The sequence below is a fragment of the Phyllobates terribilis genome, unplaced genomic scaffold, assembly GCF_046119375.1.
Source record: "Phyllobates terribilis strain yellow unplaced genomic scaffold, ASM4611937v1 Scaffold_4__5_contigs__length_816908805, whole genome shotgun sequence".
NCBI classification, from domain to species: domain Eukaryota; kingdom Metazoa; phylum Chordata; class Amphibia; order Anura; family Dendrobatidae; genus Phyllobates; species Phyllobates terribilis.
The window spans coordinates 260,178,904-260,202,998 of record NW_027362764.1 but is presented as its reverse complement, the minus strand read 5'-3'; the positions used below and the strand labels follow the sequence as shown (position 1 = coordinate 260,202,998).

Here is a 24,095-nt window from a genome sequence, read left to right as displayed (position 1 = left end):
CTTTGGTGAGCATGCCACGTCTCTTGGTTTTGATGGCCTCCTGCAATTTCCGCAGCAGTGAAGCATAGTATGCCCCAGTGATCATGGTACCCTTTGCTCGGAAATCCATCAATACTACTTCGTGGTGGTTTCAAAATACTGTGAGCATGACCTTGCCTGTCGAGGGTTGGGCACGTGCTTTCTTTGGAAGCGGTGAGTCATGATGCTTCCATTGCATCGACTAGACTTTAGTCTCAGGATCATAGTGATGCATCCAGCTTTCATCATGTGTGATCAGTCTGTTGAAAAAGTCCTCCTGGTTTCCATGGCACATCATCAATAAAGCCTGAGAGCATTCGACTCATTCTTGCTTCTGGAAAGGTGTGAGCAGCCAGGGAACCTAGTGAGCGGATACCTTATGCATGTGAAGATGGTCTTGGATGATTTTTTCAACGGACCCACACTAATCTTGACATATTGGGCTAGGTGGTAAATGGTTAAGCAGCGATTTTCCAAAATGGCGACCTCCACTTGCTTGATGGTGTGTTCATCAATAGCAGAGTGGGGTCGCCCTGGAATTGGAGCTGTTTGCATCGAAGTCCGACCACATTTCAATTAACGATGCCAGTTCTTGACTACATCATATGATGGGGAATCATCACCATAAACCTCTTTCATCTCATCGAACGTCTCCTTTGGTGTGCGGCCTTTCAAGTAAAGGAACTTGATGACTGCTCTGTTTTCCACTGGGTCCGTTATCAAACCTCACACCACTTCAGCATCTGTAAAATCGAGACCGTTATCAGATCTGAGCTGCAAATTGGCACGTAACCTATAGAGACTTATATCTTTACACATGTGAAGTTTCAGCGTCCTGTCATAAATAGAAGTAGGTCAGGGGAAATCTTTAATGAACGCCCCTCATATTTATTTATTTATTTTATTTTTTATTGTAAAGTATGACCATTATAATAGGACTACCCATCCCTTTCCATTTCTAGCTCTCCCTCCTATTCACTTGTTTCCCTTTCCTTCTCTTAAGCTGTCACTAAGCTTTACAAAAAGTAAATGTACTTTGACGATAAGAAATTATCCAACAGATTTGAATCATTTTCTTCAGGAGGCAATCTTTCACCACAATATACTTGTTCCTTCAAACTTAACAGAATGTACTAGGAGCAAAGTAGAGAGAGGATTATATAACAAGTTTTGGCTCAGCCCCCTTGCACATAGACGCTAATCATACTACTTTGTTTCCTGCTTTACTTATCAAAAGGTCACATCAGCTGCCGGTTTGTATACATGGATCTTATTGCTTACCGAAGCTGCAATATTTAACAGATGATTTTTTTCTAAATGAATGTGCTGCGATCAGAGCTTTCAGCAGGCTAAAAAATACGAATTTTGCCTACATCCAGGATATGTAAAGTGCACTGTGGTCCATGGCCCTTTGACCCCACTAATCCATATTTCAAAACTGCGCTGCTAATAAATCTGATCGTTTAGCTGTCTAACAGTTGCAGTTGCTAGATCCGACATATGTTTTACATATGATAGGCAGGAAAAAGTCAAGGCTGCTTCATATCAGATTTTTCCGATCAAAACTTGAGCATTTTTTTCCCCATAGAACGTTTATGCTATTGTCTTTCAAATGTGATGATCATTACAGTACAAAAAGCCTAGAGGAAATCCTCTGACCATATATGAAACTGCTGATAATTTTGGTTTGCATCTCATATTAAGACAATCAGATAGAATTACAAGGCTCTTTAACCATGTTCTTTGCCTAGGGCTTCAAGCGTTTGCATTTCCGCTGAACATTTTCTGTTTCAATATTGGCTGCCTGGGAATAAATCAGTGTGGTAGTACTTTACATCCTTTCGATTTTTTTCAAAAAGAGAGAATTTAAACCACAATCTTTTGTTTGTTCCTAGGTTCTCAGAAAAAACAACCGCTGAATGGCTTCAGCTCTTTGAAGGAAGTGGTATCCCATATGGGCCAATCAACAGTATAAAGCAAGTATTTTCTGAACCCCAGGTCAGAGATCACTTATTTTGCTTTATACAAATTATCAATTTTGTAAGGCAAATTAGAGAGTGGCTTAAGGAAAGGAACTTACCAAGATATGCTTCCTTGGGATCAGGAGAAGCTCACATCTGTGATTTTTGTGGTTTTCTAGTGTAGATGACAGGATGAACAAAGCAAATCTATGCAGTTTCCATCTAGACATTGGCTTGCCCAGCCATGAAGGGAAATATTACCAAAAACTAAAGATACTGTATGTGTTTTAAGGAATTTTTTTGCGTCAGTCTCCTAGCTATTTTTCCTTGCTGCTTTATTCTACTTTATCAGACCTATTAAAATGGGTTTTTGCATAGCATCTTTATATGGGTTGTCCACTACTTGGACAACCCCTTCTTAAATGCACTGAACAATGTAAAGTGGAAGCACCAAACATTCACCTCCTGCATCAGTACCATTCTAGATATTTAGATGCTGGATCTGCCAAGTCTCACATGACATTGTTAAGCCATGTGAACCCAGCAGTCAATCAGCGGTTGCTAATGGGCTGCTGTGCTTACAATGTCCACAGATGTCCTAGATTTGTCCAAAGGAAGTGAGAGCACAGCAACCCAATGGCAGCGCTGATTGACTGCAGGGTCCACACGTGTCATAACAATATCCCCTGAGCATCGAGAGATCCAGCGTCAACATCCTTAGTACAGTGTCAGCTCGGTAGGTGGTGTTTTATTATACATTGGGGAATGTAGCAGTTAAAAACAACCCCTTTAATGATTGGGTATCGCTGACACTTTGTCCATGTACGTTAACTGGGATAAGTCTATGTCATTTAAAAAAACACCAACATTATATGCATTATGTGAATACATGCTTTAAAGGGGTTTCCTGGGCCAAGTATGAAATTAAGAAGGGTGCCTAGTAAGGGGAATCCTGACAGTGTGTAATTTATATACCGTTAGGGTTCCGCTGCATTAAGAGAAGCAGTAGAGAAAGTGGTTGGCAAGTATACAAATCTTATATGAGCGCTCACATGACAACTGCTGAAACTTTCAAATGGAGCAGGATCCTAACAATGAATATATTACATAACATCATAATTCCCCATTTAGACTCTCTACCTAATTTTATACATAGCGCAAAAAAAACCTTTAACCCATCACTTTCATTTGGTATACCACAAAGGCTTTCTACAGGGTGTGGACAAATGTCTATCAGAGTTACTTATGATTAGATAGATGTTGTCACATGGTTATAAAGAATTTGTAATCTGAAATCTCACTAATAAGGTTATCGAGAATAGTCTAATTATGAACAATTGTATATCTAATAAAAGATCTATATGCTTTTTCTCTAAAATGATGCCTAGAGTGAAAGAGGGGATATTCATTCCAAAACATACACAGCTATCCGCTACCAATGCAAAAATACTCACTTAATTAGAATGCATGTAACGTCCTGGAAAGAGGATGGCAACACATTACCTTTTTTTCACATAGCTATGTTACAAGCATATAAATAGTCTTGTGGTCTGTAAAATATATAGTACTCACTATCTGAAGATCATGATTTTAGCTTGTCTACTTTGTTTATTTCCAAGCCCTGCATAAATTGTCCAGTGTGTCTGACAGTGCTGCATTCCACACTACAACTAATACACTAATCCCCTCATTTAATACAAAGCCATACAAGATAATTCATTACTGTGATTTACATTTATGTGTTTGGTCATTTGATGAAGACAGCCCAGGATAAACATTGTCTATGGTTGAAGTAAGTGAAGCACATTGAGCAGGCGGACATGGACACTATACAGTATATACAAGTTATATTGCTTTATTATAAATAAAATACCTCTGACCCATGCCAATTGATATATATATATATATTTCCAGCTTACACAGTCTTTATGTGCAAAGATCTGCCAGAAATAGAAACCTGCTACTAATGATATCACCTGTGATCAAGTCTCCTGTTCCATATAATATGTTTTAAATGTTTGGCCACTTTCACTCATCTTTAATCTCAAGTGAAGCAGCAAAAGTGACTTTTGAGTTCAATATCTTGCACTAAATCATCTTTGATTGAACATTAGGGCATCAGCAATCTATACAGATAATGTCAAAGATCTACTAGTATTTCTTGAAGTACTCTTTGCTTAGCCAGGTTTTATGTTGTCTAAATTTTGAGCTTTACTTTGATATTCACTTATTCTCTCTGGAATCTACTGGTCTGTTGTGATTTCATGCAATATTGATTGCCGCTTACATTGATTTTTGGCTAAACTTAAAATTAGACCATATGTCACGATGGTGTCGGAACTATGGGCACTAACCAGATTACTCCTGAAGGTGGAGACGCCGGGTTCACGTGCCTTTCTATGCTTCTATATCAACCCTTATCTGTCTCCTCCCACACCAAGGGTAGTGGGAAGCTGAAGTGTATAGGAACACACTAATCAAACAAACAAGGGAAGACAGACAGGGATAAATAAAAATGCCAACCATACAAAATTCACACATCAAACCAACAGAGTGGGACACGGGGGAGTTAAAGGAAGGAGAAACCAAATAGGAGAGGATGAGGATGTGCGCACAGACAAAACTCCAAGCAATGGTTTCCTGAACAAATCTCCAAAAACGCCAACTCCAACCACAAACTACACCTCCAAATCCAGAACCAGGCAGTAAGAACTTACACTGGCAATCCCTAAGTGCCAGAAGCGAGCATATATAGCAAAGAGGAGTGGCCAACACTGAACAGCCAAGACAATCCAGGTAGGAAACCTCCAGGAGCTTCAACTGAATAGCTTAACCCTTGAATTGCTAGCAAGGAAAAAACTTGCACTGTTTAATAAGATGGTGAAGTACTACTAACCAGTGCAAGAGTTTGTGAAACCAGACACCGTGATATTCTGGCCCCTCTCTGTCGTGGTATCCCCGTGACACCGTATTTACTTGTTTTGAAATTGTCTTTTAGCTGTTCAAGCACACATCCACACAGCTGGAAGGATCTATGATCCTTACATGTTATTTTGTGTAAAGTATACCTCCATTTACAGCTAAAGTTGACCACACACACATTCGTGAAAATTTGTCCAAACTAAACATGAGCGGATCACTTCGCACAATTCTGGTCTACAGTTCAGCTCAGTGCTCTCTGGCTGTGAACAGGAGCTGCATCAATTCCCTGAACTTCTGGGTTCCCCGTAGTGCCATTTGATTTGTTGGCCTGGTGTGATGCCTGCAGCGTACAGGTGACATCTCGCCAGCCCAGGTAATCATAAATCTGGAAGGTATGGACCTGGACTGTGGACCAGGGTTGAGAGAAGTGCATTGCACTCATCTCTAGTCAAAACTCTTTAATTTTGGTAGAAGCTTGTGACTGTCTTATGTGTATGGGCATATGACGACTCTGTCCCGACAGCAGATGTTAGGGAAAGAAGAATCAGGCATGTTATACTCCATGTTGGCAGCCAAACACGTCTTCAGGCCACAGTTGTCAGCAGATGCTAGATCACTCTACCAATCGGCTCATTTTTGAAAAATTTCTTTTGAAGGGTCATCCTAACTCTTAATGTTCTAAAGTACTTAAAGGACTAAGAGCAGCCTTTTTGCAATATGTATTAGACATCTTTGTTTATTTTACAAATTAGTTAGCTTCAGCCACCCAACTTTAATGCTTCGTCTTCAGGACTTCCACACTAGGAGCCTCAGTCTCTGCAAGGAACTGAACAGCAGAAGCATTTCAATGGATACAGGTGCCTAGAAGGTAGTCTCTTCATTCCAAGAGATAACTGCAGTTCATCATAACTGGAAATATGCTTTAATTTAGTAAAGTCTCCCTTGTCTGACTGCATAAAGAAATAATATTTTGCATATTTTACACCTGAGGCATTAGAGCATCAGAAAATGTACTTAGATCATTTGACTTGTGTTGATTTAATTTTAATGTAATGCTTTTGGAGATACATTCAGTCCTTACATACATAACAGAGCTGTGTGCAGAAGGTTGTATGGCAGGATGTATTGCCGCAGGGACTTTGTCCCACTGTACCATGCCTGATTGGTTGCCACTAGAGATGAGTGGATGGATCCTCAGAGGATTGAGTTAAAGTTGAATTTCCTTTAATTTTCGCAGTTTCACAGTCAAGTCGTGGTTTGCAAAAAAAAAAACTTGCCTAGCACCATTTTCCACACTGCTGAAGCATCAATGAACAGGTTAACTTCATTTTGCGTTGCTGTGTGAGCCTTACCATCATTTTCCGCAGCTTTGACATCTAGTGGATTATCATACATTGTACAGTGGTGGTCAGTACCTGGCCATCACAGATCAGCTGTTCCCAGTTGAGCACAGTTTGTATGACAGAGTCATTTCCCATCTCTAGCGCCACTGGTTAAGTCTTTCTTTTCTGTAGAGTGGAAGTTTTTATGGTCAACGGGGTCTTCTCTCTCTCCTGAAAATTGTAAGCTCTTATGGTCAGAGGGGTTCTCTCTCTCTCCTGTAGAGAGTAAGCTGTTGTGGTGAGCTGGCTCATCTCTCTGTCTCTTGCCTGTAAAGTGTAAGCTTCAATGTAAGCTTACCAAGGTTCTCTCTCTTCTCCCTCTTGTATTTTCTGAGTAATTATAAGCTTTCCAGTATTTAAATCACTGCAAAATATAAAATATATTTATTTCTATGCTATTAGTACTTTTAGTATTATTATTATTATGCTACATTGTGTTTTCTAGTATGTACTATCTACCTTTATTCTGTAATTTTCCTTACAAAACAAGATTTTATTGGCCCCAAAAGATCCATGGAACCCTAGAGGAAAAGGTATTTTTCAACTTTAGCTAGCCACAGCCTGGTCCTTGTCATATAATCACATAAGTAAATGGAACAAACATCTTGCGGTAACCTTGGGTTCGACTTGTACTTTCAGCGTTCTCAATGTGTGCTGTACAGTTTTACCAGATGTGGCAGCACTACTTTTCAGAATATGTTAAGGATAGAGGAACCTAAGCATCATGAGATAGTCTGGAGGTTAATAAAACCTACTTAGTTCACAAGCTTCCACAAATAAACAGTTGTAACCAACAGATATTTTTTCCAGTCATCAAATATTTACGCTCTTTATTTTCTGTTTGTTTTCTGTGGCATATTTATCTTAGCCGAAAGAACTGTGAAAGGAAATGGAAGAGCCTTTTGGGACAGGAAGAATACTGTTTCTGTAGAAATGTTAAATTAATTTTTATGGTGATGTAGAGTCAACGACTGGTTGTTAAGGGATGGCTCTTTGCCATTGGGTGGAGTTTTGTTTTGAAATCCTTTTAGAGTTTGCAGGTGTTTGGCACAGGCAGAAATCATGACCAGCTGGGATATTTCACTGCTGATTATTCCGTCCCCATACTTCTCAGTGGCGATGCATCACTAAGAGTATCCTCCACCTGATAGACTCCACTTGTGTGGCATGTGTTACAGTGCCCCGTTTGGCAGCCATGCTGGTTTTATCACTGCCAAAAGTGCTGGAGTGTTCTTCATATCCTGACAGGGATAAAAACCTGCCCAGAACACTGGCTGAACTCAGACAAACACTTTATTACTAACTACAGTTGCAAATTCGATACATATGCTCCAAATTGTCTTTTCAACTGTTGAGTCCTGAAGTTGACAATTGTAATAAATTCTAGAGCCTTGACCCGGAAACTTTTCTTAATCCCCTCTGTGCCTTTGGAAGCAGCAATACACTCTGCAGTACTATTTTGCTGACCTCTATGGCAAATAAGGGGTTATCTGGCATTTACTTTAGATTCCAGGAATGTCAGTATCCACAATAAAACACAGTTTATCTTATTGTATGTTTAAAACACATTCGCCAAACAGTTGGAATGATAAGTCAATTTCCTTGCATTTATTGGTTATAACCTTTACTACTAAACTCCTCGACATGTCATTTACTTTTTATCCACTCATTTCAGCTCGTCTAAAAGTAATTTGTTTAAATTCAATTCATATTTAGGGTTGATTTTTGTTTTTCGGAAACCCTCAAACCAGTTTGTGTTATCCACGTATACTCCTGAGGTTGTGGTAAATAAGAACAGATTGAGGTCATCCTTTCAGATTTCAAGTCTTTTTCAGAGTTTAATACAGAAATTAGAATGATTAAAAGACAAAGTCGCTTTTTTTTCGAAAAAGATGTTTAATGTTTTCTAAAAATGTGTAATTTTCTAGGAAATAAGGTAACAGAAATATTACATAATTTTCTCATTTATATTATTGTATAGTAGCATATTCACTTGCAGTTTCTTATTTCAAAGAGGACCTATTATTACTCTTGGCAAGTCTGCTTTAGGAAAAAAACAGCAATCTTCATAAAACAACAATTTTTTTGATTTTTTTCTTAGAACTATGCATTGTTCCATGCCTCCTAGAACTGTATAAATACTTTGACAACTTCCTTGGTACTGAAGCAAGTCATTGTCTTCATAATTTCTGAGCAGCTCCTGTAAAAGTAAATTTTTTACTACACCTAGAGCTAGACTGATTGGACCCCCAACGAGAGATGATTTGTATGCTGCAGCTCTGACATTACTGTAGGCCAGGGATATCAAACTCAAATACACACTTGGGCAAAGTCTCGGGCCAACCTTGATATTTATTAAAAAAAAGTCTACAATTGAGAAAGTTTTTACTTCAATATATAATCAAATATAACAATGAACCTTTTCATATGCAAAGAAAACTTAAAGGTGTTGTCGCATGAACAAAAAACATTTTAATTATTAGATCTCAGAATAATACACATAATAAAATGCATAATAAATACATATAAAATAATACACAGAATAAAACACATAATCACAAATGGGGCATACTGGAAAAATATAATATGTTGCGTAAGAGCAGTAAAAAGTATATGGCCCTAATTTAAATATGTTATTACAAAGAATAAAAAAAACTTGAATTAATAAATAATACAAATAAAGTATGATGCTAACAAAAGTGTCCCCCAAACAAAGTATGATACTCCCCACAGTGCATTCCTCCACAGTACCCTCCACACTTGATGATACTACTGTACCCCCAAACCAGCAAAGTATAATGCACACAGCTCTCCACACAATATCATGGGCCCCACATAGTTCTCCACACAGTATAATTGGCCCCACATAGTTCTCCACAAAGTATAATTGGCCCCACATAGCCTTCCATACAGTATAATGGGCCCCATTTAGTCCTCCATACAGTATAATGGGGCCCACATAGTCCTCCATACAGTATAATGGGCCCACATAGTCCTCCATATGGTATTATGGGCCTCATATTGCCTTCCATACAGTATAATTGCCCCACATAGTCCTCCTTACATTATAATGGCCCCACATAGTCCTCCATACAGTATAATGGCCCCTCCATAGATCTCCATACAGTATAATGGCCCCCACATGGTCCTCTATACAGTATAATGGCACCACATAGTCCTCCATACAATATATTGACCCCTCATTAAAGCAAACTAAATAAATACTCCCCTCGCCTCGGTCCACCGCTGCGTCTCGGCTGTGAATGGTTTGCAGCTCTTCACTGCTCGGCACAGCAAGTGTGAAATAGTGACATCATTACGTCTGCTGCGCTGAAACATCAGATGCCGAGCGAGAACGATGGTGGAGGGAGAGTCAGCTGATGGCCCCGTCTTCCATCATTGCTTTCAACTATATGCAGTTGCTAGTGGGATGCCCCTTGCCGGCGTCGCGGGCCAAACATAATCCCCCTGTGGGCCAGAGTTTGACATATGTGCTGTAAGCATTTAGAGAAGTTCTGCTCCCAGCACAACCCACTTAGATGAATAGAAATGTGTCTCATGTCATGGTTGAGTTTTGTACTGGTGATGCATTTTCTGAATCTCCTGTATTTTTGTAATTCCAGATATAGCATGAAACTGTATGGAGACACACTCCAACTAGTAGAAGCAGTTGTCAGTTTATTCATACATTTCTAATAGAAATAACACAGGAACAGCACAACTCAGAGTTATAAGAAAAGATGCTTCAGAACTGTTATATTATTATTGGCAATACAATTATTAACTAAAATGTACATATGGAGGGGGGACAGAAGCTCTTTAATGTGTTTAGCAGTTGCATTTTCATATCTATAATATATTCGTTTATTCAGTCACAGAACCATCATCTTCATTCTTTTATTCTCCATATGAGACATAAATGCACCTCCTTTTAAAAAGCGGACAGCCTGGAGATCAGTCTATTACCATAGTTAGGCTTCTCTAACCTACAAAGCTGCATTTGGCCATGCATGTAGCAAGAAGTGTCTTCCTGTCCTGGCTCATAGAGGGGGCTGCAAATTGTGGACTACTCTCTATTGGCTCAACATGCCATAATAAGGCAAACGCATATGGGCTGTTGTCATGTGAAAACCCTGTTTAATGGCTAAACTGTGGTCTTTTCAGTGCATTAGATTCCATCAAACTTTCCATTGGTATAGTGGGTTTTATAAGATTATTGTTTATTGTCCAATGATTGTAATAGTATTCATTGTGGGCGTTCCCTTATTCATTAATATCTCTGGTGTCCTTCATGTTAATGTAGCTGCAGGTAAATGTCAAATGTGCAACTCATAGTTAAGGAATGCTATGCTTGTTTCTGTTCTTGGGTGTTATACTGTAAGCCTCAAAGGCCATCAATATTGTAAAGGACAATATTGACATAATATTATAGAAAATTGCTCTATTTCAAATGAGTGTACAAATGGAGCCATTCTTTGCCACAGTGGCTCATTTGTAAGAGGTAAGGATCCCTTTCCCTTGACCTCCATGTGTAATTATAGGGCACACAGAATGGGATTATTCTAATAAAACAATCACTTGAGGCCAAACAAGTATATATCTGTACATTAAACACCTTCCTTCCCAGTCATATTATGGGCATCCAATAGAATTTCTGCTATGGATTACTTTTTAATAATAGCACTTGAGATGATAATAGAAAACAACTTAACTTTAAATTATCCCTTAAATGCCTTGAATAAATGCTTTAAATAATATTACACAAGGCAAAGAATCATCACCTGCAGCTGTTCTATATTCTACATATTTAAGAACTAAATCTGTATGTGTAAGCAATAGTCTGAAAATGACCCAAGTGCTTCAAAAACAGTTTTGACAGAGCTGCCCCCATAGGTCTAAGAGTGAAAAAAATCAAACTGAGCTCCTTTTCACCTTTCCTGAGTCCAGCAGTGCCTCTCGCCACTGCTATTTCTTTGGTATTTGGCCACAGTGATGCCATCACGTTAACAGCACTGCAAACAATCACCGCGCTCATTGGCCCATGCTGTCTACATCGGCAGGGCTGATGGGCTCAGTGATTGGCTGCAGTGCTGTAGACATGTCATCACCACTGCAATCAAATAACAAGGACAGAGCAGCTAAGAGAGGCAGCGCTGGACCCAGAGAGAGTAAGAACTCGCTTTTTTCCATCCCTAAGCTTATGGAGGAATAATCTTTGAAAGAGGACAACTCCATTAATATCACCTATTTACAATTTAATTTCCAGAACTTAAAGATTAGTTGGAAGATTTTTCCTTTACCTCAATATATACTTACTAAAATATAACTTTTATGAAAAATCTGAAAAGGTTAATTTGGAAGACCCTGGACTAGTGACCACGTCGGCAGTCTGTGGCCACTGACCTGAGCCCTGCAAACCTCATCCTGCCGGTTGGCATTGTCAGTGCCTCTTCTGATTTATATGCCCAGTGCAATATTAAGCTTGCGTCTCACCACAACCATGAGGTCATGCTGGGTGTACTTATCAGAAGAGGAGCAGGGATTCTGGAAGTCAGGACTAGGTTCACAGGGCTGTTGCCAGCAGCCACAGACTATTGACATGGCTGCTGGACCAGGGTCCTGCAAATCTTTTTGAGAATTTGTAACAGTATTGTTAAATCCGCACACAGTACTATTTTAACTATTTCAGCTTATTAGATGTACAGTTGAAACCAGAAGTTTACATACACTATATAAAAAGACACATATGCATGTTTTTTTCAATATCTGACATGCAAACAGAATAAACCTTTCCTGTTTTAAGTCAATTAAGATTACCATAACTTTTAATATTTGCCAAATGCCAGAATAATGAGAGAGAGAATGTTTTAATGCATTTTTATTAGTTACTGCAAAGTCAATAGTTTACATACACTAAGATTGCTATGCTTTTAAACAATTCTGGACTGTCCATATGATGATGTTGACGCGCCCCCTGGGCCTGTGTTGTGCAGGGGAACCCGGAACCGGGCCTGTTGTAGAATGCTGGGGGTTGTAGTCTCCGTGTGGCGGTGACCCGGTCCGTGCCCAGGGTGGTCAAACCAGTGGCAGTCTTAATGTATAGCAAATGTCCGACTACGCCACCCGTGGATTGCGGTCAGTGGGGACCGCCGCTGCGCTGCCGACCGCTGAGGCTGATGTTGCTTGCGCAGCCGAGTATGGGATAACTCCCCACAGGAGAAGTATTGCCTTAGGGCAGCTAATGTGAGAGATGATGGGAGTGATGGTGTGAGGGTCCCAGTGCTAATGGTGCTGGTGCGGCAAGGAATCACAGAGACGTGAGGTGCAGTTCAGGTTCTTTACTGATGGTACAAGGCAGACCCTCCCGGGAGCACTGGCTAGTATAAGGGGCCTGGTCAGTCTGCGAGCAAGCAGGAGTTCCCCTGGCCAGGTGGAGTTGTAGGCCTCCCCGTTTATCTGCACTCTTCCTGGCTACCTTGCTGTCAGCGGTTACAAGTAGCCCACGTCTCTGAGTATACCGTGTGGTGCTCACCCGTATGGCTGGTGACTTGGGGCCTTCTGTTAGCCTCCGCTCCTGGATGGCGGCGCTGGTCCCTTCTTTGTGACTGAGCCTCCGGGCTTCTATGGCCAGAGGACCTGGAATCCCCTGCCGGCTGGTTTCTGCTGCTGGGTATATATCAGTCCCCACAGCCTCGGACTCCTGTGTCCGGTTTTAGTAACTTCAGCCAGGGCGAGCTATATCTCTGCTCACAGCCCCTGGCCTTCTGCCTCTGCTCCTTCAGAGCTCCTGATGTATCTTTTCCTGTGTCTGCAGCTTCACTCTAGGCTCCGACTGCTCTGCTTGATATGCAGGCTCTGTCTCACTTAATCCCGCCCCAGACCCAGTTTATAAGGGCAGATTCCTCCCCTCCCAGGTCTGGGCGGGCAGTGTTGCATGCTTAGGGCTCCTGACCAGAGAAACCTCCCACTTGCTCTCAGACATAATATCTCTATTACTGTGGCAACCAGACCCCTGGGGTGTCACATTCCCCCCTAGTAAATTTTAGTACTCCGGGACTAAACACATTTTTAAAACATAATAACAGGGTATAACAATAACACAATAACATATTTACAAGAAGCTTTAGTTCTTTAAAGGTCACGGCGTGTCCGCAACCGGGTGTCCATATCACCCAAGGTGAAGTTTTAAGCGAAGTAGGGGACCTGTCCAAAGCAAACCCCTTGCGTTGGCCCTGGGCGTGGCTGCAAGGCTGGAGCTAGCTACTTTGGGCCGCAAGTAGGCCACGCCAGACAGGTTTTCTCTTCCGCGGCCGTCATTGCAAGAGGCACAAATGGTGCAACTATCTACAAGATTGTTCCGGTTGTCCAGTGTCCATAACCTGTTAGTCCAAATAAATCTGCAGGGTAACTGAGAAACATAATTAATAACAGGCAACAAACATAAACCATAAACAGTTAACAGATAAATTCACAGTGCATTAGTTTAGATTCTCCAGCGAGGGGGCATCTGACCTCTAGTGACTCTAGTGGACCTACGGAGCTCACTAACTGGTTCTGCACTACAGGGTGTAGGAGGTGTTATGGGTAAGCTGGGCAGCTGTCTGTGCACTCTTTGGCTCACTAGGGGCACGGCAGGCTCACTACTAGCAGAGGGTTGATCCTCCTGTACTGCTGGTGTGGACTCTTCTGCCTCTTGGGCCGGCTGCTCTTCCAGCTCTACCGGTTCCTCTGTAGGCACTTGCGGGGCTAGCTGGAGAAAGGTGAGGACAGGTACCACGACAGCGCCGTTTACTTGTGTCCAAGACCGGGGGAAGTCTCCGAGTACGGTACTGATCATTTCTTCCCTTTCCTCTGCGGGTTGAGGGTTTCCTTGATCTTCTTCAGGGCTTTGCAGCTGCTCGGGACACTTCTTCAGGTGGTCTCTGGAGACAATGGCTGTGGTTTCTCCTCCATCCTTACTGATTACGCAGATTTTTGGGTTCTCATGGCTTGATGGCAGTACGGTGTACGGGTCCTTCTCCCACTGGTCGTCCAACTTGTGGAGCCGCCTCTTCCTCTTCAAGACCTGCTCTCCAGGTACCAGGGGAACAGCGGGAGCATACTGGTTATAAGCCTTCTCTTGCCTTTCTCTAGCTTGAGACAGACTTCGCTCGACGCTCTCCTGTACTTTCCGATACTGCTGCTGCCGTTCTGCATCCCAGTCTGCCTCTGGCGAGGTGTCCTCAGGCGTCAGGACTCCCATATCCAGGTCAATAGGCAGCTTACCAGGTTTTGCTCTCATTAGGTAAGCCGGGGTACAGTTGGTGGAACCTACAGGGATGTGGTTATACAGGTCCACCAGATTGGGCAGTTTCTCAGGCCACAGACTGCGTTCTTCCAGGGGCAATGTTTTTAGCAGATCTATCACCACCTGGTTCATCTTCTCGCAGAGTCCATTGGTTTGAGGGTGATAGGGCGTTGTTCTTATCTTCTTGCAGCCATACAGGTTGCAGAACTCCTGGAAGACCTCCGCTTCGAAGGCTGGTCCTTGGTCTGTCAACACTTGGTCCGGGTACCCGTGTGGACGGCAGAAGTGCTGCTGGAAGGCTCTAGCTGCTGTGTGAGCCGTTAAGTCCTTGACCGGGACCACCACCAGGAACCGGGAGTAATGATCTACGATTGTGAGGGCGTAGACATACCCAGATCTGCTTGGAGCCAGTTTCACATGGTCCAGGGCTACCAGTTCCAGTGGCTGTCTGGTGATGATGGGCTGCAGGGGAGTCTTCTGGCTGGCTCGGTCTTTTCTTCTCAGGTGGCACGGGCCACAGTCTCTGCACCACCTCTCGATGGCTCCACTCATGCCTACCCAGTAGAACCGTTCACGCAACAAGAACTCCAGCTTCTTCCATCCGAAATGCCCTGCTCCATTGCGGTATGCCTCCAGAACCATAGCCGCGTCTCGTCTTGGGACCACTACCTGCCAGGTCAACTCATGTGTTCGAGAGTTAACCATTCTCCGGCACAGCTTCTCCCTGTAGAGGAACAGCTTACTTTTCTCCTTCCACAGTTGCTTGGTCTCCTCCGGAGCATCTGGGTCAAGACGGGCATCGGCCTGGGTCAGCATTTCCTTCACCAAATGGACTGCGGGATCACTGTCTTGCGTCTCCGCCCAGTTGTAGTGGGGCAAGGGATTGAACGTCACGGAGCGCCTGTCCTTCACATGGTGGGAATACAGAGTAATCCCATGACGGTGGAACGCAGGGAGCTCAACTTCTTCCAGATCTTCTGGATCTTCCCCTACGTCCGGTAAGTTCGGCATTCTAGACAGGGCATCTGCGTTGGCATTTGAGCGTCCTGCCCGGTATTTGATGGTGAATTCAAAGTTGGACAGGCGGGCCATCCATCTCTGTTCCAGGGCACCGAGCCTTGCAGTGTCCAGGTGTGTCAACGGGTTGTTATCCGTGTACACGGTGAATTTGGAGGAGGCAAGGTAATGCTTGAAACGTTCGGTCACTGCCCACACTACTGCCAGGAACTCCAGCTTGAATGAGCTATAATTCTCAGGGTTCCTCTCCGTGGGCCGTAGCTTTCGGCTGGCGTAAGCGATTACCCATTCTTTCCCTTGCTGGATCTGGGACAGTACGGCTCCTAGCCCGATGTTGCTTGCGTTCGTGTGGAGGATAAAGGGCTGGCTGTAGTCTGGATATGCCAGGATTTCATCCCCCGTGAGGGCCATCTTCAGCTGGCAGAAGGACTCCTCTTCCAGCTTTTCCCACCTAAAGGGTGGTTTCTGGTTTTTGGCTTTCCGAGATTGACCTATCAGGAGGTCCTGCATAGGGGCTGCCATTTTGGTGAAACCGGGAATGAATCTTCGGTAGTAGCCTACCAACCCGAGGAACTGCCACACTTCCTTTATGCTGGAGGGTCTTGGCCAGTCCTTAATCACGGTGATCTTATCAGGGTCAGGAGCCACTCCGTCAGCACTCACCACGTGTCCCAGGTATTGCACCTTTGGTTTCAGGAGGTGACACTTGGAGGGTTTCACCGTTAGGCCGTAGTTTGCCAGAGCTTCGAACACTTCTGCCAGGTGTTTCAGGTGGTCCTCGTAGGTCTTGGAATAGATGATGACATCGTCCAGGTATAACAGGACCGTCTCGAAGTTCCGGTGTCCCAGACAGCATTCCATCAACCGTTGGAAGGTTCCTGGTGCGTTGCAGAGCCCGAACGGCATACAGTTAAATTCGCTGAGACCCATCGGGGTGGTGAATGCGGTCTTCTCCCAGTCCGCCTCTGCTACAGGAACCTGCCAGTACCCGCTATTGAGATCCAAAGTAGAGAAGAAGTTAACAGATTTTAATGCAGGTAAGGACTCTTCTATCCTTGGTAACGGGTACGCATCTTTGTGTGTGATACGGTTGACCTTCCTGTAGTCTACACACATTCTCATGGTGTTGTCTTTCTTTTTCACTAAGACTAGTGGAGCTGCCCAGGGGCTACAGCTGTCCCTGATTACCCCAGCCTCCTTCATGTCTCTAAGCATCCCCTTGGCGTGTTGGTAGTGTGCCGGGGGTACGGGTCGGTATCTCTCCTTTATGGGAGGATGGTCTCCCATGGGGATGTGGTGTTCTACCCCCTTTACTCGCCCGAAGTCTAGCGGGTGTTTACTAAACACTCTCTCATACTCTCGAACCACCCGATAGACTCCCTGTTTCTGGTGTGAGGGAGTGGAGTCAGTACCCAAATGCAGTTGCTGACACCAGTCCTCCATTGGTTTCTTAGAGCCGTTACCTTCCTCTGGTTGAGATGGAGGCAAGGGTTCCACGGCCTGTACAGAGTTCTGGTTGATGGTGAACAATTTGGCTAGCGTGGCATACCGGGGCAGGTGCACTTCTCTCTCCCCGATATTTATGATGCGAACGGGCACCCTCCCATGGCGTACATCGACCACCCCCCCGTGCTGTCAAAATGGTGGGCCTACTGTCTGAGTAGACGGGTTCTACCATTGCTTGGTAGTCTCTACCTCTTAGACCAATAGCTGCCCGGCACCAAATCATCATCTCACTTTTTGGGGGCATGGCAATAGGGAACGGGTCACACATTCTCGCGCTACCTATCTCACCACCAGATAGTTCCACCTGTTGCCGCTTCATCAGTGCCCGGATCTCTTTTTGGAGCACACGCAGCTGTCCGGAACTGGCATTCTTGGCAACCTGCTGTAAAATGAGAATCACCTCTGCAAGACAATTTTCAATCACATTAGTTCCCAAAGTTATTCTAGGGTGTCTCTCATGACGGTCTATGTCCACTATAATCAGTCCTTGTGCCGCCAGTTCGACTTTACCGATCTTAATGGTCACCTCTTTGAATCTCACCTGCGGCACGGGCTGACCATTGCTGGCGATGATACTCAGGTCGTCATCTGGGTAGCGGGTTATGTCCGAGTCATTCCAGTACTGTTTAAAGAGCACGTACGGGATGGTGGTCACCTGTGACCCAGTGTCTAGTAGGGCACTCATAGGAATGCCATCCAGTACCACAGGCAAGATTGGACGTCCCCCTACGTATTTATCACGCCAGTTTGATGGGCCTGATGGTCTTATGCCTGGGGGTTGGCCCTCTACCCCAGGTTGTGCCCGTTTAAATGACAGTACCTTGCCACATGTCCGGGTTGATTGCAGCGGCGGCAGAGGGGTCATCCGTCCTCGTTGTATCTGTCGCTGGGTCTTCCTCTGGCCGGTGGGGTCCTCCTCAGTCGGCGCCACGGGACGTCCTCCGGTCCGGATGCCAGCTGGATCTTTCCTGGAGAAGAGACCTGTAAAGACTGCACAGTTCTGGTTAGCGCGGCAACGCTCTTAGTCAGCTCTTGGACCTGATGGTGCAGGTATGTAGCCTGGTCACTGTTTAAAGCCTGCGCATCAGCTCCCACAGGCCCTGCAGACAAGGGCGCCGTCTCCTGGTGGTAAGTGATAGCAGGGCGCCTGTGGGTCACAGCGCCACCTGGTGCCGGTTCTCGGAGCACCCGGATGGCTCTGTCCTTGAACTGTGCAAAGTCCAGGTCAGGGTCCTGTAAGGCCATTGCCCGCAACTGGGTTCGGTGGGCATTGCACAGTAGACCCTCAATAAATTGTTCAGTCAACAACTTATCTTCATTTCCCACGCTGTCAGGGTCTGCCTGCTTAATGGCTCTCAGGGCCTCTTGTAGGTTTAGAGCATAGTGTAATGCACACGCCCGGACTGACTGGCGTGTGCGTGTTTATGTAGTGATTCCACTGTACTATGAACCGGAGAGTGGCTGGAGGGGCGTAACTAAGTATCTGCCCGATCCGACCAAGGTCGCACGACGGCATACGACGCCAGTGCACCAGGGAGGAACCGAGCAGAGGAACCAGGGTCTACTCCAGGTCAGACTCCGGACACGGCTGTTGACCCACACCGGGGAATACAGGAACAGGCAGACTAGAGCACAGGCTGGGTAGGGTCCAGTACAGACTGGGAGACAAATTCGAAACCGCAGACGCGGTAGACAGAGCTGAGCAAAGCGAAAACCGCAGACGCGGCGGACAGAGCTGAGCAAAGTGAAAACCGCAGACGCGGCGGACAGAGCTGAGCAAAGCGAAAACCGCAGACGCGGCGGACAGAGCTGAGCAAAGCGAAAACCGCAGACGCGGCGGACAGAGCTGAGCAAAGCGAAAACCGCAGACGCGGCGGACAGAGCTGAGCAAAGCGAAAACCGCAGACGCGGCGAACAGAGCTGAGCAAAGCGAAAACCGCAGACGCGGCGGACAGAGCTGAGCAAAGCGAAAACCGCAGACGCGGTGGGAACAGGGCTCTGTTCACACGGAACAGACTAGAAGGGAAAGGCACAACCAGATACCCACAGGGTACTTGCAGAGAAGTAGCGAGTGTACCACAAACTCACAAACGGAAGTACAGTGACAACGAGCAGGAGTTAGGTACGAGTTCAGACTCTGCAGAAAAAGGAATGGAACGGACATAGAGAAAAAACAGGTAAAAGATAGAGAGTTCAGACTGGAACTGAGTGTACGGAGGAGACCGACACTGCAGCGGAATACAGGAGCGGGTCTGGGAATACGGCCCCCAGAGAGGCGGGACGAACAGGCAAGGAGCGTGTTAAGACTGGCCTGGAAATACAGCCTCCAGGAAGGCGGAACGAACAGGCAAGGAACGAGTACAGACTGCAGGTTAAGGTACACAGATAGGACACAGTACAGACACGGGAACTGATACCGCAAGGCAGGAGACATAGACAGGACTCAGTTCAGACACGGGAACTGATACCGCAAGGCAGGAGACAAAGACAGGACTCAGTTCAGACACGGGAACTGATACCGCAAGGCAGGAGACATAGACAGGACTCAGTTCAGACACAGGAACTGATACCGCAAGGCAGGAGACAAAGAACGGGACCTGGCACCTTCAGAGTGCAAGCACACACTGAATGAAACTATGCTCAGGCAGGGGTTGATTGCCGCAGCTGGGTTATATACCAGTTGACAGACATCAATAGGCTGAGGACGCACAAGGGGTGTGACCCACAGCAGGTACAAAAAGCAGGAAGTGATCGGGCGCCGCCCTTAAGCAGCAGAAACAGACACAAACAGACAGCATGGATGGCAGCCAGAGAGACATTCTGGACAGAAGATCAAGTGCGCGCTCTTGCACAGTGGGAGATGGACCACTATGCAAGGACGCCGCCAGGTATGTTACACATAGTCTCTTATACTCTCATGTGCCCGCTGTTTACACCCGTAAAATCTGAGCTTTATTTCGGCTGAGGTGCGGGTATCAAATGTGTCTTTCAGCCGGGCTAGTATTTCTCTGACAGTCCTCTTCCTCCCAGGTGGCCAGGACTTTACCTCCCTTTGGGCTGCCCCGATTAATTGGGCCACCAGGATGCTCACTTTTTGCTCTTCTGTGAGGGGGTACACCTGGAAGAGGCTATCCTGTCTTTCTCTAAAGTCATTTAGAGTATGTGACTCCCCTGAGTACTGGGGTAGCCAGGTTGCCCCCGGGATATAGGGCATGGTGAATGGCATGACTGCTGCAACGGTTGCGCTGGCGGTGGCTGTGGCAGTGGAGCTCCCCTCGGTATCCGGCATCCTCCTCCCCCCTAGTGGACCGTGGCCTACCTTGCGATGCTCTTCTTCCGTAGGCCGCGGCTCCGCAGTCGATCGTCGGGGTTGAGGACCTGGCGTCGCGCTCCGATGACGTCAGCGTCGCTCTTCCTCCCTTCCAGGACCTTGCGCAGCGTTAGAGCGTGGGGCGGAGCGTGGGGTGGAGCTTCGGTTCTCGCGCGCTTTCGGCGTCCACGCCCCTCTTCTTCCCGTGCGGCGTCCCGAAGATGGCGTCCGAAGGCGGGAAGCAGCTGCGGATGGCGGGAAGAAGGCAGAAGACGGCGGGAAACGGTCCAAGATGGCGTCTGATGGCGGGAATCGGCTCCGGATGGCGGGAAACGTCTCCGGACGGCGGGAAACTTCACCACAGGTAAGTATAAAAGTCTCTTTTTCAGGCACGCAGTACCCGGTGGTTGCGGGCACGAAATCCTGCCGACTACGCCAAAGTTGACGCGCCCCCTGGGCCTGTGTTGTGCAGGGGAACCCGGAACCGGGCCTGTTGTAGAATGCTGGGGGTTGTAGTCTCCGTGTGGCGGTGACCCGGTCCGTGCCCAGGGTGGTCAAACCAGTGGCAGTCTTAATGTATAGCAAATGTCCGACTACGCCACCCGTGGATTGCGGTCAGTGGGGACCGCCGCTGCGCTGCCGACCGCTGAGGCTGATGTTGCTTGCGCAGCCGAGTATGGGATAACTCCCCACAGGAGAAGTATTGCCTCAGGGCAGCTAATGTGAGAGATGATGGGAGTGATGGTGTGAGGGTCCCAGTGCTAATGGTGCTGGTGCGGCAAGGAATCACAGAGACGTGAGGTGCAGTTCAGGTTCTTTACTGATGGTACAAGGCAGACCCTCCCGGGAGCACTGGCTAGTATAAGGGGCCTGGTCAGTCTGCGAGCAAGCAGGAGTTCCCCTGGCCAGGTGGAGTTGTAGGCCTCCCCGTTTATCTGCACTCTTCCTGGCTACCTTGCTGTCAGCGGTTACAAGTAGCCCACGTCTCTGAGTATACCGTGTGGTGCTCACCCGTATGGCTGGTGACTTGGGGCCTTCTGTTAGCCTCCGCTCCTGGATGGCGGCGCTGGTCCCTTCTTTGTGACTGAGCCTCCGGGCTTCTATGGCCAGAGGACCTGGAATCCCCTGCCGGCTGGTTTCTGCTGCTGGGTATATATCAGTCCCCACAGCCTCGGACTCCTGTGTCCGGTTTTAGTAACTTCAGCCAGGGCGAGCTATATCTCTGCTCACAGCCCCTGGCCTTCTGCCTCTGCTCCTTCAGAGCTCCTGATGTATCTTTTCCTGTGTCTGCAGCTTCACTCTAGGCTCCGACTGCTCTGCTTGATATGCAGGCTCTGTCTCACTTAATCCCGCCCCAGACCCAGTTTATAAGGGCAGATTCCTCCCCTCCCAGGTCTGGGCGGGCAGTGTTGCATGCTTAGGGCTCCTGACCAGAGAAACCTCCCACTTGCTCTCAGACATAATATCTCTATTACTGTGGCAACCAGACCCCTGGGGTGTCACAATGTCATTGGTTTGGAAGCTTCTGATAGGCTTTTTAGCAACATCTGAGTTAATTACAGGCACACCAGTGGATGTATTTTAATGCACACCTGAAACACACTGCTTCTTTGTGTAGCATCATGGGAAAGTCTAAAGAAATCGTCCAACATATCAGGAAGAGAATTGTGGACTTGGGTACAATTTCAAGATACCTAAAGATGCCTCGTTCATCTGTACAAACAATTATATGCAAGTACAAACAAGATGAAAATGTCCAGCCATCATACCGCTCAGGAAGGAGATGGGTTCTGTGTCCCATAGATGAACGTGCTTTTGTCCGAAATATGCATATCAACCCAAGGACAAATGCAAAAGACCTTGTGAAGATGATGGCGGAAGCTGGTAAGATTCTGTCAATAACCACTGGGGAACAAGTACTGTATGAACATGGGCTGAAAGGCCACTGTGCCAGGAAGAAGCCATTACTCCAAAAGAAACATAAAAAAGCCAGATTAATGTTTGCAAATGCACACAGGAACAAAGACCTTAATTTTTGGGGACATGTCCTGTTGTCTGATGAAACTAAAATTTTACTTTTTGGGCATAATGACCATCGTTACTTTTGGAGGGAAAAGGGAGAAGCTTGGCAGCCTAAGAACACCATCCCAACTGTGAAACATGGGGGTGGAAGCATTATGTTGTGGGGTTCTTTTGCTGCAGGAGAGACTGGTGCACTTCACAAAATAGATGGCATCATGAGAAAAGAAGATTTTGTGGGAATACTGACGCAACATCTGAAGACATCAGTCAGAAAGTTAAAGCTTGGGCAGAAATGGGTCTTCCAAATGGACAATGACCTGAAGCATACTGCCAAAATGGTAACAAAGTGGCTTAAGGATAACAAAGTCAATGTTTTGGAGTGGCCATCATAAAGCTCTGATCTCAATCCTACTGAAAATTTATGGGCAAAGCTGAAAAGGCAGGTGCGAGCAAGGCGAGCTACAAAGCTGGATCAGTTACACCAGTTTTGTCAGGAGGAATGGGCCCAAAATTCCGACCAACTATTGTGAGAAGCTTGTGGAAGGATATCCCAAACATTTGACCCAAGTCATTTAGTTTAAGTACAATGATACCAAATACTAATGATATGTATGTAAACTTTTGACTTTGCAGGAATTAATAAAAATGCATTAAAACATACTCTCTCTCTTATTATTCTAGCATTTGACAAATATTAAAAATTATGGAAATCCTAATTGACCTAAAATGGCAAACGTTTATTCTGATTTCATGCCAGATATTGAGAAAAACATTAATTTGTGTATTTTTATATAGTGTATGTAAATTTCTAGTTTCAAGTGTATATCATAAAGTCAACAGGTGATAAAAGTTGTCTATTAGTTTATAAGATTTAGTAACATGCAGTTTTCAGTTCAATTTGGAAAATGTAGCAGTGTTCATCTATAATATAATGCTAGATGCGTCCTTCTGTCCGAAGCCGGTATAGACTGCGCCTGCGCAGTGTGGCCGGAGTCAGGACGCATCCAGCGTTAATAGGACAGGAGGAAGATGACGCTGGAGGAGGAGTGTGGCATCGGATATCGCGGTATGAGTAGGTGCTGACAGCATGGCGCGATGAGGACATTCTGCGATCTCCTGTGAGTCTGAAGGAGGTGTGTGGTGCCAGAGTCCGTGCCTGCACATAACGCGATCTCCGGCGCCATTTTATTAAAGACAAATTCGCACACATTGTCTTCAACAAAATAGCGCATGCGAAGACTCCAGCACCATTTTATTTAAATATTTAATGCAGGGGAGCGGTGGAAAGGTGAGCGTTTTTTTTTTTTTTTTGTATGTGTGTGTGTATGGAGCAACAGCAGTGCAGGCAGGATGGTGAGCATATAATAGGATGGGGGAGCATATAATAGGATATGGGACCATGATGGGGAAGCATATACGAGAATGGGATTGTCTATACCAGTATGGGCGACCAGGATGGGGGTGCATATTATAGTATGGGGGACTAGGATGAGGGAGCAAATACCAGGATGGGTGAGCATATACCAGGATGGGGGAGCATATAATAGGATAAGGAACCAGGATGGGGGAGCATATAATAGCATGGGTAAGCATATACCAGACTGGGGGAGCATATACCATGCTGGGGCGAGCATATACCACACTGGGGGAGCATATACAAGGATGGGGGC

General features: G+C 45.6%; 1 protein-coding gene across 2 annotated transcripts in view; it reads left to right on the top strand.

Moving 5' to 3' along the window:
- Positions 1 to 24,095, top strand: part of SUGCT (succinyl-CoA:glutarate-CoA transferase) — a 1,771,027-nt gene that overhangs the window by 857,620 nt on the left and 889,312 nt on the right. For both annotated transcript variants that reach the window (XM_073676600.1, XM_073676601.1), the window contains exon 12: positions 1,914 to 2,016. In XM_073676600.1, the coding sequence (XP_073532701.1) occupies positions 1,914 to 2,016 (103 nt within the window). The remainder of the gene's footprint in view (positions 1 to 1,913; positions 2,017 to 24,095) is intronic.